Source organism: Arvicola amphibius, chromosome 2 (genome assembly GCF_903992535.2).
Source record: "Arvicola amphibius chromosome 2, mArvAmp1.2, whole genome shotgun sequence".
NCBI lineage: Eukaryota > Metazoa > Chordata > Mammalia > Rodentia > Cricetidae > Arvicola > Arvicola amphibius.
The window spans coordinates 47,347,980-47,365,303 of NC_052048.2; the positions used below are offsets into that span (position 1 = coordinate 47,347,980).

Below are 17,324 nucleotides of genomic sequence, written 5' to 3' on the forward strand. Positions count from 1 at the left end.
TGTGATTGCTACTTAACTCTTTATAGTCAGTCAGGGAGCTGGTTAGCTTTGTTTTGTCAATTTGACACGTGTAAGAGTCATCTGGGAGGAGGAACGGGCAATTGTGGAATTGCCTCCATCAGATTAGCATTAGAAAATGTTTTCTTGATCAATGATGGGTGGGGTAAGCCCCAGCCCTCTGTGGGTGGTGCCACCCCTGGGCAGGTGGTCCTGGGTTATATGGAAAAGCAGGCTGAGCATGACAGTAAGTTATAGTGTTCTTTATGGTTCTGCTTCAGCGTCTGTCTCCAGGTTCCTGCCTTGAGCCCCTGCCTTGGCTTCCTTTGATGATGGATTGTGATGTAGAAGTATAAGCCAAGTCAACCTCCCATCTCCACGCCCCCATAGTCATTATCACAGCAATAGAAACAAGCTAGCACAGCCAGTATCACAAATCTTAACACCTTCCTGCCGCATCCGCTTCACCGAAATAGAAAAATCAAGAGGGAACCAGTTTGTGTGTGCCTAGTGGAACACTTTTTATCCCGTTGGCATTGGAACTGTTCCAACCATTCCAGGTTCAGTTCACCTTTGGGTTTTTTGGGGTGACACTGGTTTCACCACAGGTATGTGCTCTGTTTTTATTTCCTTCTCTTTTCTTGAAGTTCTCCCGTCCACATTATCTACTTCGTATTTAGGCAGGCAGTGGAGGTGTCCATCTTAGTCACAATGAAGTCTTTCTTTGTCTTAACTAGATGAGCTTGGTGTCTTGTAGTTCTGAGCTTGCTAAGCATTACACGGTTCTCTCATTTTGGAGGCTAGCAATGGAACTTTCATTGTCTGCATATTAGGACGCTGCCTAGTTAACCCTGGAAAGGTCTGACCCGTGTTTCCAAGGACTTTAACTCTTGAATAATAAAATGTGATATGACTGAGTGACCCAAGAGTGTATAGGTAGCATGGCACAGTGGGTGGTCTGTGGCACCATTGAGGTTGGAATAGTCTCCATGGCTCTTACATCCTGGCATTTGGGGTTCTCCTATGAAGTGAGCAGGGGAGGTTTAGGGAGGATCACCTGGCTTGCTTTCCATTGCCATTGCAGGGTTTAGTAAAGGGACATGGGCTGAGGGTTTGCTGAAAGGACCCAAGACTTGCTAGACAAGTTATGTCAAGTAGAAAAGAGGAACAAGTTAGACGATGCCATAAAGAGTCTTGAAAGCACATGCCGGGGGGTGGGGTGGACAACATATCACAAAATGTGTGACCCATTGGAGAGTCTAGAACCAAAGATGGGGAAGAACTCTTGACTCTGCATATGAGATGATGGATGTGTGAAAGGATGTGGACTCTGGTGGCCGGAAAGAGAGGGTAGGAATAAGGCATTGCCAAGGGAAAAGGATGGAGATTTTATGTCAGGGAAAGAAGCTGAGTGAGCACTACTGCGCTGTGCACACACTTCAGGTTGTTGAAAGTGAACCTGCTAACGTACACATCTCTTCTATGTATTGGGCACCACCACTTTAAATACAGGTTCTCTCTTTTTCAAAATGTGTTTTCAAGCCAGGGGGCAGTGCAGGCCTGTAACCCCAGCTACTCAGCAGAGAGCAGGTGGATCACAAGTGCAAGGATGGCCTGGGTGGCATAGTAAGACTGTTTCAAAAATAAAAGCTAAGGGGCTGGAGAGGTAGTTCATAAGTTAAAATATTCTTAAGAAACTTAAAACTCTGAGCTGTTTAAAATGCATTTCCTTCCAAGATCTTAATTTCTTAGTTAAGAAATCAGATTTTTTTTCCTCCTTAAGGTTGACTGGATGTTTTTAATTTTTTCTTCAGGTAAGAGTGCAGTTTTAAAATGTCTCCTGGATGTTCACAAAATCTTTCAGGAAAATGACCCAGCCTACATTTTGAATGATCTCTACATCTCAGACTACTGTGTATGGATTCAGAAGGCCAAGTAAGTTTTGTGTCCCTGGGCAATTTGTATGTACTTGTGTTTGTAAAATACCACTTACCTGGGAGGAAGAAAATGAAATACCTGGAGAGTAAATCTTAATGTGAAAGAAACCCATATAGCTACTAAACACTAGAAACAGCTGGGTTCTAAGCAGGGGCATTTGGGGCTCACCTGGGCTACATAGAAAGACTGTCTCAGAGGGAGGGTGAAAATATAAATATTCTCTCTCTCTCTCTCTCTCTCTCTCTCTCTCTGTCTCACACACACACACTCATACACACACACACATGCGTGCGCACGCACAGGGAGGGATGTCTAGGCTTTATTAAGATAGGCAGCTTGGTGAATTGTTTCGAGAGATAGGTATAGGTGGATAAAAGAAATTGGTTTGATATGTGTGTGTATATATGAATATATGATTTATGGCATGTGTGTTGCTATAGCAGAATATCTGTCAGAAACAACTAAAGGGAGGAATGATTCTTTCTGTTCACAGTTTAGAGCAATAGCTCTCATCCAGTGGGTCATGACCCATGTCAATAACCTTTTCACAGGGGTTGCCTAAGACCACTAGAAGACAAATATTTACATTACAGTTAATTACAGTGATGAAGTAGCAATGAAAATAATTTTATGGTTGGGGTGACATTGTAAGTGGAGACTGTTTTAAAAGTTCCTGGTCATCCAGACCAGAATAATCACATAGAAACTATATTAATTCCAATACTATTTGGCCTGTTAGCTCAGGCTTCTTATTAACCTATTCTTACATCTTAAATTAACCCATTTCTATTAATCTGTGTATCGCCACGAGGCTGTCGCCTACCGGTAAGGTTCTAATGTGTCCTTCTTTGGCAGATGACATCTCTTTGACTCTGCCCATTCTCTCTCTATATCTCTTCCAGCGTGGCTATATTCTGCCCTGCCATAGGCCAAAGCAGCTTTATTTATTAACCAATAAAAGCAACACATATACAGAAAGACATCCCACATCTTGTCATGCATTAAACAGTTACAATATTAGGAAGGTTGAGAATCACTGGCTTAGAGGGTACATGGCAGGGAATGCATGGTGACTAGGGTCAATGTGGTGTGAACTTACAGCGTGGCTTCTTCATGTCTTATCAGATGAGGAGAAAGTGGGGCCAGGCTGTAGCTCTCAAAGGACCATTCCTAATAGCTTTGCAGTTCTAAATGCTCCATAGTCTCCAGGTAGTCCCTTAACCTTAACAAGTGCTAAGGCAGATGAGACTGTGGGGCCTTCTGGAGTCAAACCCTAACAGTGTGCACACAGAATTGCTAACCTCCTTTCTGAATGGAAGTCTCAAGACCAGGTACTTAGACCTATACCTGTGGTGGGACTGTGTGTGCATGCATGTGCACTGACATTTGCATGTGTAAAAGCCACAAGATTTAAGTCTAATGGAAACAAGAGCTGTGCTTTTGTCCACTGACCCCTGACTTACCAAGTTCATGTTTCCAAGTATAAGAAAAACTTTATTCTTGCAGCATAGGTATTGAAGAGTCTGAATACTCACAAATAGGCCCCAGCACTTGCTGAGTGACATTTTCTTGATTTGTAAAACCGTTTAGCATTGCTTCAATCAAGGAAGCAAAGTTAGCTGACTGTTAACTTAAAAAGACAATGCATTTGTATGTCAGGAAGGACTTGAGTACATAGATCTGCTTCTCATCAGGCACAGCCAGGGATCCACTTCAGTAGCAAGGGGCTGTTTGTTGAGATTTACAGAGCTCTTGATTGGAACAGTTTCTGGTTGCTGTTGAACATGATGGCACAGTGTTGTTTCAGTGCTGACCAAGAAGGGAGAGAAGCAAGAGGCTTCTCTTACTGCTGTGATTGCCTTTTAATACCTCTTGGAATGATCGTGATACGGAATTTATTATTTCTGTTCACAAGGAAGCAATTACATTAGTGCAGCGTGAAAGCCCCCTGACTACCTGTTGGCTGGAGGATGCTCAGGATTGCTCCAGACAACACCTGATACTATCCAGCATGTGAAGTCAGCATCTGTGTTAGAAATCTAGATTTTGCCAGATGGAAAATTGGATCTTTAACCCCTGAGGTCATAATGGCAGGCCATCACTTTATTTGGTTCTCCTGCTAATTGAGCTGATCAGATACCCTGATGCTATTTCCTGTTGTTACTTTTGTTTTCATAATATAATTAAATTGAAACAGTCTCTTGGTGTGGGTTGTTTTGTTTTCTGAGAGCAGGGATTTTATAAACATGTAATGAGTGTTGAGGTTTGTGCCAGGATCATGAGTTCTCTTCTCCTATCTTGTGACATCGCTTATTAAATACTGAGAAGACTACATTGTATTTTATAGACAGATGTAAGTGTGTAAGTTGCTGTGGGCTCAACAGACATTCTTAAAGTTTTTTTTTTTTAAACTTGTTTTAAGTCATGGGAAACAGCAGAATTCTTAGGTTCTCAGTAATGAATTGTTCTGGTAGTAGTGATTTGTTTGTTTTTGTTTGTAAAAGAATACTGTAGTCGGGAGTAGGAAAGGAAAGAGCTTGCAGAGACTCAAGTATTGTATAAACTACCTTTCTTCTTTGACTTCATCAATTTGAGCCTCACTTTTCTTTCTGCTAAATAGGCTGTGTTTTACTGTGATAAACGATAGCCCAGCTATTTTCCTCCTCCTTTGAAATAACAGATTTCTTCACACATCTGATTTTTGTTAAACCTTCTAATCTCATCCTTGGTTTTACAAGCACAGCTTAGATGGGCTTTCTGATGTCTTAGAACCTTCTCAGATCTAAATATGACAGGCTCTTAACTATTTTTCTTCATCTTTTGCAGTTTAATTTTCTATAGTGAAACCACCATGTTTTTATATTTCACAATAGTTTGTAATTTTTATTCTCTATTTGATTTTTTTATTATAATAATAAAAGCTGTTTAACATTTTATTGGAAGTGCCAGACAAATATAAAATTCTGACCTACACAAAAACAGCATTCCATTTTTCCAGTCAGACATTTACTTTGGCAAAAATTTATTGAAATGCTGTCCTTCTTATATTGAATCAATGCAGCTATGGCAACAATGTAAAGTTTGCCTCATGAGGGTGTTTTGTTTCCATGCTGTCTGCTTCTTGTGGAACATGGAACCTTGGATTCTTATTAGGAGTTACGAGTCTATGGGGAAAACAAGCATTCCTTATTTCCTTCAGTGTCCATGGCACTGAGGTTTCCAGTGTGGTGCCTGATGCATCAAACATGCCCTAAGTGGCAGCATGAGGGTTGCTGAGGTTTGACTTGCAGTCCTGATTACAGATAGATAGGTCTGTGACAATATCCTGCCCTGTGGGTCCAGATACTTCCCCAGATAAGCCACATGTTACAACCAGTTTTCTTTACTCATGGCTGTAGAAGGGAGCCCAAAGAAAAACTGTTCCCTTTGGGAACCTTCCTGGAGGAAAGGGATTTAATGAACCATTTGTTTTGTTCATAAATGCTCCCTTAGCACTTGGTTGAGAAATCGCTATGCACATCTTATGCCTTCCCTATAGTGGAATAATCTAAGCCCTCATCTCCACTAAAGCTTCAAGGGCCCTATGAGAGAACGCTCATCTGGATCTATAGTGTCTAGTGTACACAGCAAGTTTTAGTTGAATTGAATGGGCCCTGTTAGTTAAAGGAGAAGTTTTTCATTGTTAAAAAAATGTAGCTCTGGAACTGGTGAGATGGCCCAGCAGTTAAGAGCATTGGCTGCTCTTTCAGAGGACTGGGATTCAGTTCCCAGCACCCCTACAGAGGATCACAACTGTCTATAATAACCTCAGGTTCAGGGGAATATGGTGCTCTCTTCTGGCCTCTACAGGTTTTTGCACATATGTAGTACACATACATGCAGACAAAACACCCTTAAACCAAATAATAATAATAATAATAATAATAATAATAATAATAAAAAATAATAATGTAATACTTTTTAAAGCTGTGAATTGGGGTTCAGCAGATGGCTCAGTAGGTAAAGGCACTTGTCAAACCCAGCATCCTGAGTTTGGTCACCAGGACCACAGTGGAAGAGAAAACCAACTCCTATTAGTTGGCCTCTGACCTCTACACATGCATCATGGCATTTTTGTAAATGCATGTATGTGCACACACACAATAATAAATGAATGAATGTATAAATAAATAAATAAATAAGGTGTAATTTTAAAAGCACTGTCCATCAGCTGTGGCTTATCTTTGTTGAAATTTTCAGTTATGTTCAGTATTGGATTTCTTTCTACATCTGATTCTTTCATGGTGGCCTTCCATGATTAATAGCTGTCGTAGTTCTGCTTTCCACCTTTAGGTGATACGGATGGGTAAGAATAAAGTGGAATGTTCTGGCTCTATGTCTCATTGGCCATGTGACCTAAGAAAGTTGCTTCTTCACTTCCTCCTATGCTGTCAGTATACGTATTTTAATACTTCATCTATTTCCTGTCTGTCTGTCTCTCTGTCTGTCTATTGGCTTTTCAAGATAGGGTTTCTCTATGTAGCCCTGGCTGTCCTGGAACTCACTTTAAACCAGGCTGGCCTAGAACTTGGAGATCCACCTGCCTCTGCCTCCTGAGTGCTTAGACTGAAGGCATGTGTCACCCCGCCTGGCTCCCCATTCATTCTTAACCTAGTGGAAATACTTTGCACATACCCATTTGTAATCTGTTTTACACTTAATAGTATTCAATACATCTTTTCCCTTTATAATGTAGTTTCTATCAAGTTTTGTTTTTAAATAAGAAACTCCTCACTGTCAAAAAGGGTGTCTGTGCCCACAGAAGAGAATTGACAGTTAACTGAATGGGTTCTGTTTTGTTTTGTTGGGGTTTTGCTGGTTTGAAACAGGATCTTATGTAGCCCCAGGATCCTTTTCTTCAGCTTCCCTGATGCAGGGATTGCAGGCACTCACCACACATTTGGCTAAAACTATGTGGCTTTAATTTATAGTACATTTTGAAATGACGGGGGGACAAATAAGGCTTTATTTTTGTTCTTCTGCATATAATTTTTTTGTTATTTTTAAATTTAAATAAAATCCTGACAATCTTAAGTATAAATATCTGAGCATGTAACTGAAGCATTGGATTGTTTCCTCTCTCTAATCCAGTGCAGTTTTGTTGTGTGTGTGTGTGTGTGTGTGTGTGCGCGCATGCGTGTGCATGTGTGTGTGGTACTGGGGATCATTCCTGCACATGCAAAGCATGCCCTCTGTCTCTCAGCTCACTCTCCAACTCCATCTAGCATAGTATTTTGTTTTCAGGGTAGGTAATTGTGCAGAAAAAGAATTTAAGATGTGTGCTTGAGGTTGGAGAGATGGTTCTGCAGTTAAGAGTACTGGCTGCTCTTCCAGAGGACACAGGTTCAGTTCCCAGCACCCACATGGTAGTTCACATGGTACAGAACCACATGGTACTGTTTGTACCTCCAGTTCCTGGGGATCTGAAACCATTAAGCCAATGTACATAAAATGAAATTAAATAAATTATTTTTTAAAAATGTGTGCTTGAAATGTTAGGCCTATTTACATTGAGCTGATAGTTTGCTAATTAATACTCTTGAAACATTTAAATTCCCACTCCTTTTCCTCAAAATAATTTTTCCTCAAAAGCAGTCTTATGACCCTAAAGATACTGAAGCCAGAAGTCTATGGAAGGAAAATTTTTCTTAAAGACTTATCTTGAGGATGAGAAGCCTCTATCTCAGCCTTGGTGATTGTAAGTGAACTTAAACCAGTGCTGTGCTGTCTCACAGTAGCTGCACACCTAAGACCTCGCCACTCTGCCCTACTCTGCTTCCTCCAGGCCTGGGGGCTTAGCAGGGTGAGGTGTGCCCCTGGTTGCTGCAGAGGAGGAGGAGGCTGCTTTGCCACTTTTATTCCTGGCATATCTGCAGCAGGAGGGGTGGGGTTGACTCATGAGGAGGTGCAGCATTAGTACTAAATATCTTATAGGATATCGTCGCCTTCAACCTTGTTGAACCCTAAGATAGGACAGATGCTAAGACAGGTGTTGGGAAGGTTCTGGTGAGCAAGTAAGACATGTTGTCTAACAGTGTTGAGAAGCTTTGGTGCCTTCAGAACTGATTAGCCAAAGAGTGATTAACCCCTTCTGTGCAGCAGTATTGATTCTCACAGTAATGGATTGGTTCTCTGTTGAGCAGATTGTTATAAAATGGCTCGACTCCTTCATTTTTTCCCTCTCCTCTGCCCAGGTCCATTTTCTTCTGCTATTCCATCATCCAATGTATGATTCTCACTTAGAAGATAAGCAGCTGAAGTGCTGAGATTTCAGACTTCTTAAACTGGGAGGCAAAATAAATTTTAAATTACTCAGTCTGAGGTATTCTGTAATAGCAACAGAAAATGGATTAAAAACACAAAAATATTCAGTTAAGATCATAAGGATTGATGACAGCTAGTCAAAGGGCTGGGGATGTAAAGTAGAGCTCCTGTCTCCTGTGTGTTCAATTTTTAGCACCAGAAAAAAGAAAGTTAAAAATAGTAGCACAGACCTCAGATGCTAGCTAGTAGCACTTGGGGGCCTGAGTTAGAAGGGTGAGAGTTTGAGGCCAGCCTGGGGTGTGTGGTGAGACCCTGCGTCAGAAAACTAGGTGGAGATGAGGAAGAAAGCAGAGCGTGGGACAATAGAGAAGGCACGTGGTCTACCTAAGCTCTCACAAACTGTGGCTACATCATAGTATGGGCATAGGACGGAGGGAGATGAGGCTGGAGGCCTCATGGAAACTGTGACCACTTCATCCTGAAAGTGGGGAGTGACCAAAGAGCCTGAAGCTAAGGGTACCTGTATGAGTGACATCATCAGAGCACATTGTAGGAACCTCCTGGAGTGGGGTTGGGCTCAAAGCTGAAAGGCTTGCTTGGGGATCCAGGCTAATAGTGACTGGAACTTGTGGTGACCATGAGAAGGAAATCAAGTCAGCGCTCAGAGTCAAGAGGTGGTAAGGCAGGTGGGTCAGAGAGAAGGGGAGGAGTGGAGTTGAGAGCCAGGTTCGAACTTGGTCAGTGAACCTAACTGCAGCACGAATTCTAATTGGTATTAATAATAAAAACCCAGAGTCAGATATTAGGGAGTGAAAGCTGAGAGATCAGAGAAGCGGAGCAGCCAGCCATTTAGGGAGACCTTTTATCTCTACTGAATTCTCAGATCGAAGGAGCAATCCTGTCTCTACACATCCTCAGAATGCATCTCCAGGCTGCATCTTTAGACTGATCTGAGTTCCTGTCCTCCCACCTTATATTCCCCTCTCTACCCAGCCATATTGCTCCTTTCTCCACCTCTCCTAGTTCTGGTTTTAAAGGCTTGTGGCTCCCAAGTACTGGGATTAAAGGTGAGAGCTGCCACTGCCTGGCTCTGTTTCTCTTTTAGACTGGATCAGTTTCTTGTAGCTAGTGGCCTTGAACTCACAGAGATCCATCTGCCTCGCTTCTATGGCTAACTAATGGCTTAGCTCTGCGCTCTGATGTTCAGGCAAGCTTAATTTGTTAGATTACAAACAAAATATCAGTAAACCTGACCACTGAAGGCACCTTTGACAAGATTTAATAATACTGGAGAGGTTAGGTTGAGAGAGATGAAGAGGCAGTCTTGAAAATGCTGTCTTGGTCTCTCAGGAACATCCAGAAAACATGCCAAGAACATGTGGATCACAGCTGGGCAAGACATCTTGAGAACTTGGGCAGAGAAGGGATATGAATTAAACAGTGATGTAAGAATGCTGTCTACTTGCCTGGGACTGTGGTACTCATGTGACTGTAATAGCAATCTTTCCTGGCTGAGAAAATCGGTGTGAGGGAGACAAGGAAAACATGGCAACAACATGCTGCACACATTGCCTGCTTGTTGCTGTGGTTAGTGGAAGAGCAACAATGGACTGAAGCTGCTTATATTTGGGCCAGTTTATTCTTGTAGTATACCTTTATTGATGCATGAGAATCTTAACTACCACCCTTGCCTTTAGTTATGGGGCCATTTGAGAAACTCTCAGCCCTCTAATGTGTTCTGAAGCTGCTCGTTATCTTGACTTGAGTCAGGTGATGGGGGAGAAGCTCACTCAGGCTTTGACAGTAGAAACTAGTTTCTTAGTAGATGACTGATTGTCCTCTGAGCCCAGGTACTAAAAGTGGCTGGACCTAGGGGACTCAAGCCATGCAGAAATTCAGCAGCCCGCTTTAGCCATGCCCCTTGAGGCTGCTGCTTTCCATATACACCCTTGCTGTTCTAGAAGCTCTCAGGGGAACCAGAAAGCCATTCCACAGCCCCAAGTTCACACATCCTTCCTTTTAGTGCAGATGGTGTAGAACCATTGGTTTGTAATTCCGGGAGAGGAAGAATGGAGCTGACTCCAGTGACCATTGTCTCTTCTGTCCAGTAACCTTGGCCATAGCAGGTTGAAGAGATGCTTGTGGAATGAGTTATACTACCCAGGGCCAAGAGTGTACCAGACACAAGCAAGCGTCATAAGGGCTGAGCTGTAGCTGCGGAGAGACAGTATCTCCGTGTCACTGATATTTATAATGAGCCTACAACACTGAGGGTATCTGGCTAAATTAAGACCTGCAGAGTGACAGGCAGGTACTCTGGGTGTTTTTGCTTGGTGTGGGAAGTTAACTTTTCTGATACATAGTTAAACGTTGAATGTTGCATTGTCTACTAATGACAAACATGTAGAAATTTCAAAAAGCAATTGTGTATAATTCAAGCACATTAAACCTGCTTGAATTGAAGTCATTCCTGGTGAGATGCTTATCTGCCATGTCACGTTGCTCTTTAGTTTTACTGTTTATTTTTAATTAAGCCCGCAAGTTCATCCTGGATGGAAGTGGGATTTATCTCTATGGAAGGATTACTACAGTGCCAATATCTTCTCCCCTTGTGTCTGTCTGGTGAGGTGTCACAGAGAAGGGATCTTCTTAATAGGCTTTTACCTTATCACCAGTAGTTCAGTGGTAAGCACTGGGGACTACCGCTCTTCCTTAGACATTTTTACCAAGCAAAGTGCCAAGAAATCCTAGGATTACAGCTATCCCTACGATTCAGGGCTGCTGTAACCCTTTGAAGAGACCAGTGCTCCTGGAACTGTGTATTCAGAGAAATTGCGAGTCAGGATGTACAGAGTTTATGAGAGGATTTTTGTTATTTATGTCATTCTTTCTTCATTTGTAATTTTATCCTACTTCAGATAATCGCACAAGTGAGCGAACACGCACCCATGTGTGTGAGTGTGTGTGTGTGTGTGTGTATGCATGCAGGTACATGTTTACTTGCACATTTTTTTGCACATGGGTATATATGCATAGGCCTGAGGTCAGGGTCTGGTGTATTCCTCAGTCATTCTCTACCTTATTTCATTTTATTTTTTATTTTTCTGACATGAGATTTCTCTGTGTAACCCTAGCTGTCTGGAACTTGCTATGTAGACTAAGCTAGCCTCAGACTCACCTGCCTCTGCCTCTAAAATGCTGGGGCTAAATGCATATTCCATCATATCCGCTTACCACTTTATTTTTTTGAGACAAGGTCTCACACTGAACCTGCCGCTCACCGGTTGAGCTAAGCTAGCTGGGGATCTGATCGTCTCCATATACTCCCACCAAACCCCCAGCGCTGGGGTTCCAGATGCTGTCTGACCTTTAGCATGGCTGTTGGTGATCTTCACTCGAGTCCTCGTGCTTGTGCAGCAGACACTTTACCACCACAGCCATCTCAGCTCCTAGATGGATGCTTTATTTTAACATAGTTTTAGACTTAAAGAATATTGCGAAGATAGTACGGAGTTTCCAAATGCCCCATTACTTCCCGTTATTCACATAACACATTAAAGGCTGTGGTGTCAGTTAATGAGTCAACATTGACACATTAGTATCAACTGAAGATTTTGTTTTTAGTTTTAACTTAATGTCTACCTTTTGTTGTTGTCTAACCTTGATATGTGATTTCCCTCTGTATGCTGTGATTACCATTAATGAATAAAGAAACTGCTTTGGACTCATAGCAGGGCAGAACTTAGGTAGGCAGGCGGGGAAGACGGAACTGAATGTTGGGAGAAAGAAGGATGGAGTCAGAAAGAAGCCATGTAGCCCTGCCAGAGACAGACACCAGAACTTTAGCCAGTAAGCCACAGCCATGTGGCAATACACAGATTAATAGAAATGGGTTAAATTAAAATGTAAGAGTTAGCCAATAAGAAGCTAGAGCTAATGGGCCAAGCAGTGATTTAATTAATACAGTTTCTGTGTGGTTATTTTGGCTCTGGGCAGCCAGAACAAATTAGCGGCCTCCTTCTACATAATCTGAAGTGGAACCCAAGGCAATTCTTTAGGCCTTTGATTATCCAAGAGTTTAAATGCCTTTGAAAGGTACTGAAATACTGTGGAGATATCACTTCTCTGAGGATCTGAATCATTGCAGATCCAAGCCTTGTAGAGGAGTGGTTGAGGATTTCCAGAAGCTTCAAAGTATAACTCACATATCACTTGTGTGTACATATGTACTGTGGGCACCAGTGTACTGATGCAGTGACAGAATAGAAGACTTGAAAATAAGCTAGGCAAGGCTGTGTGCCTTCCAATTTTCTTATGGCGGTGGAGATTAGGGGAGAAAGTGTGGATAATCTTGCAGAAAGATAACAGCTTTCAGCAGTGCTTGGGCAAGGGATGCCTTGCCTGTGTCTAAGGAGTGGCATTTACACCCAGCCTATCTTGTAGGTTTGACTGGGTTCTGTTTGTCTCTGATTCTTCTCATGCTGCTTACTGCTGGGTAACTTTGGCTCTGGGTGGCTCTTAGGGCCGTGATTTGCAAGGGAGCAAATGGTGTTTCCCTATGCCTCCTTGTTCTTTTAATATTTACGTCTTAAAAACTGGACCAACTGAGTGTGGGTGGTGATAGATGTGGTGGGTTTTGTGAACCACATTCTGTACCTTGTGGAGTTTCTCCTGTGCTTGAATGTCTTACTCAAGGAAGAGGCTTACATTGATTAATGTGGCATGCGTGCGGTTATCATGCTCAGAAAGCTCTCTGTTTAAGGAGAGCTTTGTCAAGAGCCGTCTCTGAATGGAGTCACAAAAAAGCTTTTAAAAAACTGACAACTTCAAGTACAATTTCCTTTTCTTCTGCCTATTATGATTGAAACCCAATCCTTGTTATAACATAATTATCTTAACCGAAGCCAGCAGGGAGTTGCTGCCTTATTGTAAGGGGTGTGAAGTCCCCTAAATAAATAGAGGATTAATTACATTCACAGCATGTTGTGAAGGTGATGAGATTGATTGTGGTCATTTGACTTGTCCCATTTCCTGCTCAGACTACTTCTTGAATAAATAGAAGCTGGGAAAATGAGAACAAGAGCTCCCAAGCATATCACTGGCCTGGGGTATTGGAAAAGGACCTTTTCAAGGCCAATCTCCAGATTTTAAATTATGTGATGTTTATTTTGAATAATTCTATTGCTGATCTTTTTGTTTTCAATTTAAAGGCTTCTTTTAGAGATAATTTTTACTTCAAGGTTATAGATTATAGCAAAATATTTAAAGAATTGGACAATTTTGGTTGAGTTTTTAGAGTGGGTCTCACTGTGTAACCTAGGCTAGCCTTGAACTCATGCGCTCATTTTAGACTCCTGAGAGCTGAGATTATAGGTATGCACCAGCATACTCAGGCAACAATTGTATTTTAATGTATTAAGTTCTCCCCTTTTCTGCCCTCCTCTGCCTTTGTTCTTCTTTCTTTTCCTTGCAGTTCTGGGGATCAGCCCAGGACCTTACACATGCTGTCAAGTACCCTACCACTGGATGGCATCCCCAGCTCCAGATATGTACATTTCTAGTTCATGTATAGATATTTTCATTTAGTTTGCCTATTAGAAAGTTTAAAGAAAAAATGGCTGTTAGGTTTTGTCCATTTTACATAGGAGCTTATGCATTTGTTAAACTTTAAATAATGAATTTGTATCCTTATGAAGTGGACTACATTCTCTGTTTTGTGTTTGTCTTGCCTTCTGCTTCTGTGAAAGATGTTATAATGTTCTACATTGATTCATGTATTTATTCTCTCAGTTTTCTACTATTCTGACTTCCTAGGAGAGGTGTGCTTACCATAGGGGACTCATAAAACACAGCTGTGTAGGATGTAGGAAAACTGTAATAGATCTTCCCACCTATGCTTATTAGGAATGAGATTAAGCTCCACTAACACTGTGTGTATGGCAGAACGCCTCTGTGGTGGGTACTACACCATTTGTCTTTGGCTCAAGTGTCCTTTGTCAGAAAAGGCTATTGCTTCTTGGAACAGTTCTCCTTATTTCTAAGGAGAACCATAGCCATTATTCCATTTTTCTGAGAGCCTGAAATATGGCCAGGGCAAGAGGTGGCCTTTCCTAGAAAATTAAGAGTTGGGGTTGGGAGTTCTTTGTTTCAGTTAGGTTACAATCATGGGAGCAGGGGTACTGCAGCCAGAGCCTCCCAGCAAATGTTACTCACATGTGGGCAGAATGGATTTCCAGGGTACCGCAGCTTGGCTTTACTTAACTTTTGTTTTTCACATTGTGTCTATTCATGTTGTAGGGATGGGGAGGCACATATGGAGGTGAGAGGAGAGCTAGTGAAGTCAGTTCTCCCGGGGATCCAGCCCAGCTTGTCAGGCTGGTCTTGCTGCCCTGTTTTGGGATTCTTATATATTCAGGAATTAAAGAGCAGCATCCTAGTGTCATTTTGAGAGAAACAGAATTTGAAATAGACAATTGATTTTTATTCTAATGTGTTAATTTAAAACATTAAAGACGAAAACCTGAGACTAGGGAGAGAGCTCATGGTGAAAACCTTGCTGTGCCAGCACAAGGGCCTGAGTTTGGCACCAGAACTTATGTGAAAAAGCTATGTGTAGTGGTAACCCCGAGGCCCACTAGCCAGCCGGTTTGCCCAGAAAGCACTGTATGAATGAAATGCCCCTGTATGTCTCTAGTATTTAAATACTTGGTTCCTAGTTGATAGCTGTTTGGGAAGGATTAGGAGATGTGGCCTTGTTGAAGGTGTGTCACTTGGAACAGGCTTAAGGTTTCAAAAGCCCACTACCTTCTCTGGTGTGTTCCTGTTTGTGGACTGGGTATGTGAGTTCTCAGTGGCTGCCCAGCTCCATACCTGCCTGCCCATGCCATGCTCCTGGTCATAATGGTGAGGGACTTCTATCTCACTGGAGCTGTAAGCCCTCCCCAACCCTTCTTTCTCTAAGTCGCCTTGGTCCTGGTGTTTAATCGCACAAGAGAAAAGTAACTAAGACGGGCATGGTCTAGGTTCAGTGAGAGGTGCTGTTCAAAAGACAAACAGGTGGGAAACGATCGAGGGAGGCACCTGGCATGGACCACTGGCCTTCTCATGCTTGTACGTATATATGCGCACACAAAATAAATTGTAAAAAGAGCAAAAGCCAAGTAGCATTCTGAGGGGAAAGGGAGGTGTAATTTGAAATGGACAGCCTGTGGGAGATGAGACGTGGGCTTAAACTCAGGATGTATGATCCCATGAGATGTGATTTTGTGATTTCATTGTTCATGGGCCTAGTGAACTTTGCACTATGAGGGGGTCTCCTAGCGGATGAGGGTTTTGCTGAACTTGGTACTCCAGCATGAAGGAAAGTTCCTGCTCCTTGTTAATAATGCTGGGTAAATTCTCAATGCATTGAAAATCTCTAATTCAGTAAAATGCTTCAGCGAACATAAGCAGTTTTGCCCTTTCTGTACAAAACACAAACCTGTCTTATAAGTCCTCCAAAACTAGACACAGGACATTTGCATAGATAGATAGGTAGGTAGGTAGGTAGGTGGGGGGGGGGGGACAGACAGACAGAGATGTTTTAGGTAAATGCTCCACACAGACATCAAAACAAAACAGAAAAAGAATAACTTTGCAGGTGTACCTGTGTGCAGAAGTGGAAATGGCCTGGGAGTGTATAGGTTGCATTACCTGCTCTTTCCAGCAGTGTCAGCTCTGAGTGTGGGGTTGGGGCTGACAGGTAGCCTCCCAGAGGAGTCACACTCAATAATTAACCCCTCGGGCTTTCAGCCATGTGCTGTTAGCTTGTCCAGAGACAGAGTGGAAGTCACTTGCAGAGGAAGAGTTCTCCTTCATTTCTAGAATGTTCTCCACATCTTTATCCTCTCCAAATTATGTGCCTCAAAAGAAGATGAAGTGATTTGCTTGTAACTGAAGGGCATTATGTGTAACCGTTGTTTTTAATCCTGTAAATGAGTTTTCTGGATCAAACTCACCCTGTTTATCTGTTCTTAGACCTTAATTTGTATAAATGAGTTGAGATTGTAATTGAACCCACACAGTACTGAGCACCTGCTATGGCGTGCACACCTCATGCTGGGTAGAGTATGAGAGTCACGGTTTCTGCATCAGAATATCCACTGTCAAGGAGAGTTAGTTGGCAGTTCGTGTTTAAAGAACAATATTATATAGTCATGAGAAGTCATAACTGGAAAATACATGGAGAAAGCAGCATACATAAAGCTCTACATGACAAACACACTGAGGCATGTTAGAGAACATTCACAGAAAAAAATCTTACAAGGAAGCATGTTAATGATAGTAAGAAGTGTCTCTAGTTTCATGGGAAACTTCTATTTTATATGTAGATTTTGTAGATATGTAGAATCTACATATGAAATATATTTATGGATTATATACCTATATATGCAAATATAATATATAGATATCTCTATACCCTTATATTTTCTTAAATAAACATTTTAAGAATTTAAATGAGCGTTCCAACAATTCAAAATAGCATAGAAATGAAGGCAGAAAGTGTGGTAGTTTGTACTTAAGCCCAAATGAACAAATCTAGGAGCTGCTGGAGCTCATGAAGCTCATGTATGCTTTCAACAGACCAGTGCTTCATTGCATGAACATTTGCTAGTAAAGCTGATGGGACAAAAGGGTACACTGTGTGACACACTGCTCCCAGTGTCACTAGGACAAATGAAGAGGTGTTGGAGAGGTGGGGGAAAAAGAGAATCAAAGGGATTTTTTTTGTTTCTTTTGTTCTTGTTTTTGTTGGTTTGTTTGCTTGCTTGCTTGCTTTTGTTTGGTTTGGTTTGGTTTGATTTGGGGAGGGGCACTGTAGGGGTGAGGGTAGAATGGGGGAGACTGGGATGTGAACAGAATTAGGGTGTGTGATATGAAATTTTCAAAGAATCAATATAAGAAATTATGTTAAAAAAAAAAAAAACAAGGCTGGAGAGATGGTTCAGAGGTTAAGAGCATTGTCTGCTTTTCTAAAGGTCTTGAGTTCAATTCCCAACAACCACATGGTGGCTCACAACCATCTGTAATGGGGTCTGGTGCCCTCT

At 41.9% G+C, this 17,324-nt stretch overlaps 1 protein-coding gene across 1 annotated transcript in view; it reads left to right on the top strand.

The window, feature by feature from the left end:
- Window positions 1–17,324, top strand: part of Shq1 (SHQ1, H/ACA ribonucleoprotein assembly factor) — a 104,330-nt gene that overhangs the window by 58,316 nt on the left and 28,690 nt on the right. Inside the window, exon 10 of the mRNA XM_038319470.1 lies at window positions 1,812–1,932. Coding sequence (XP_038175398.1) covers window positions 1,812–1,932 — 121 coding nt within the window. The remainder of the gene's footprint in view (window positions 1–1,811; window positions 1,933–17,324) is intronic.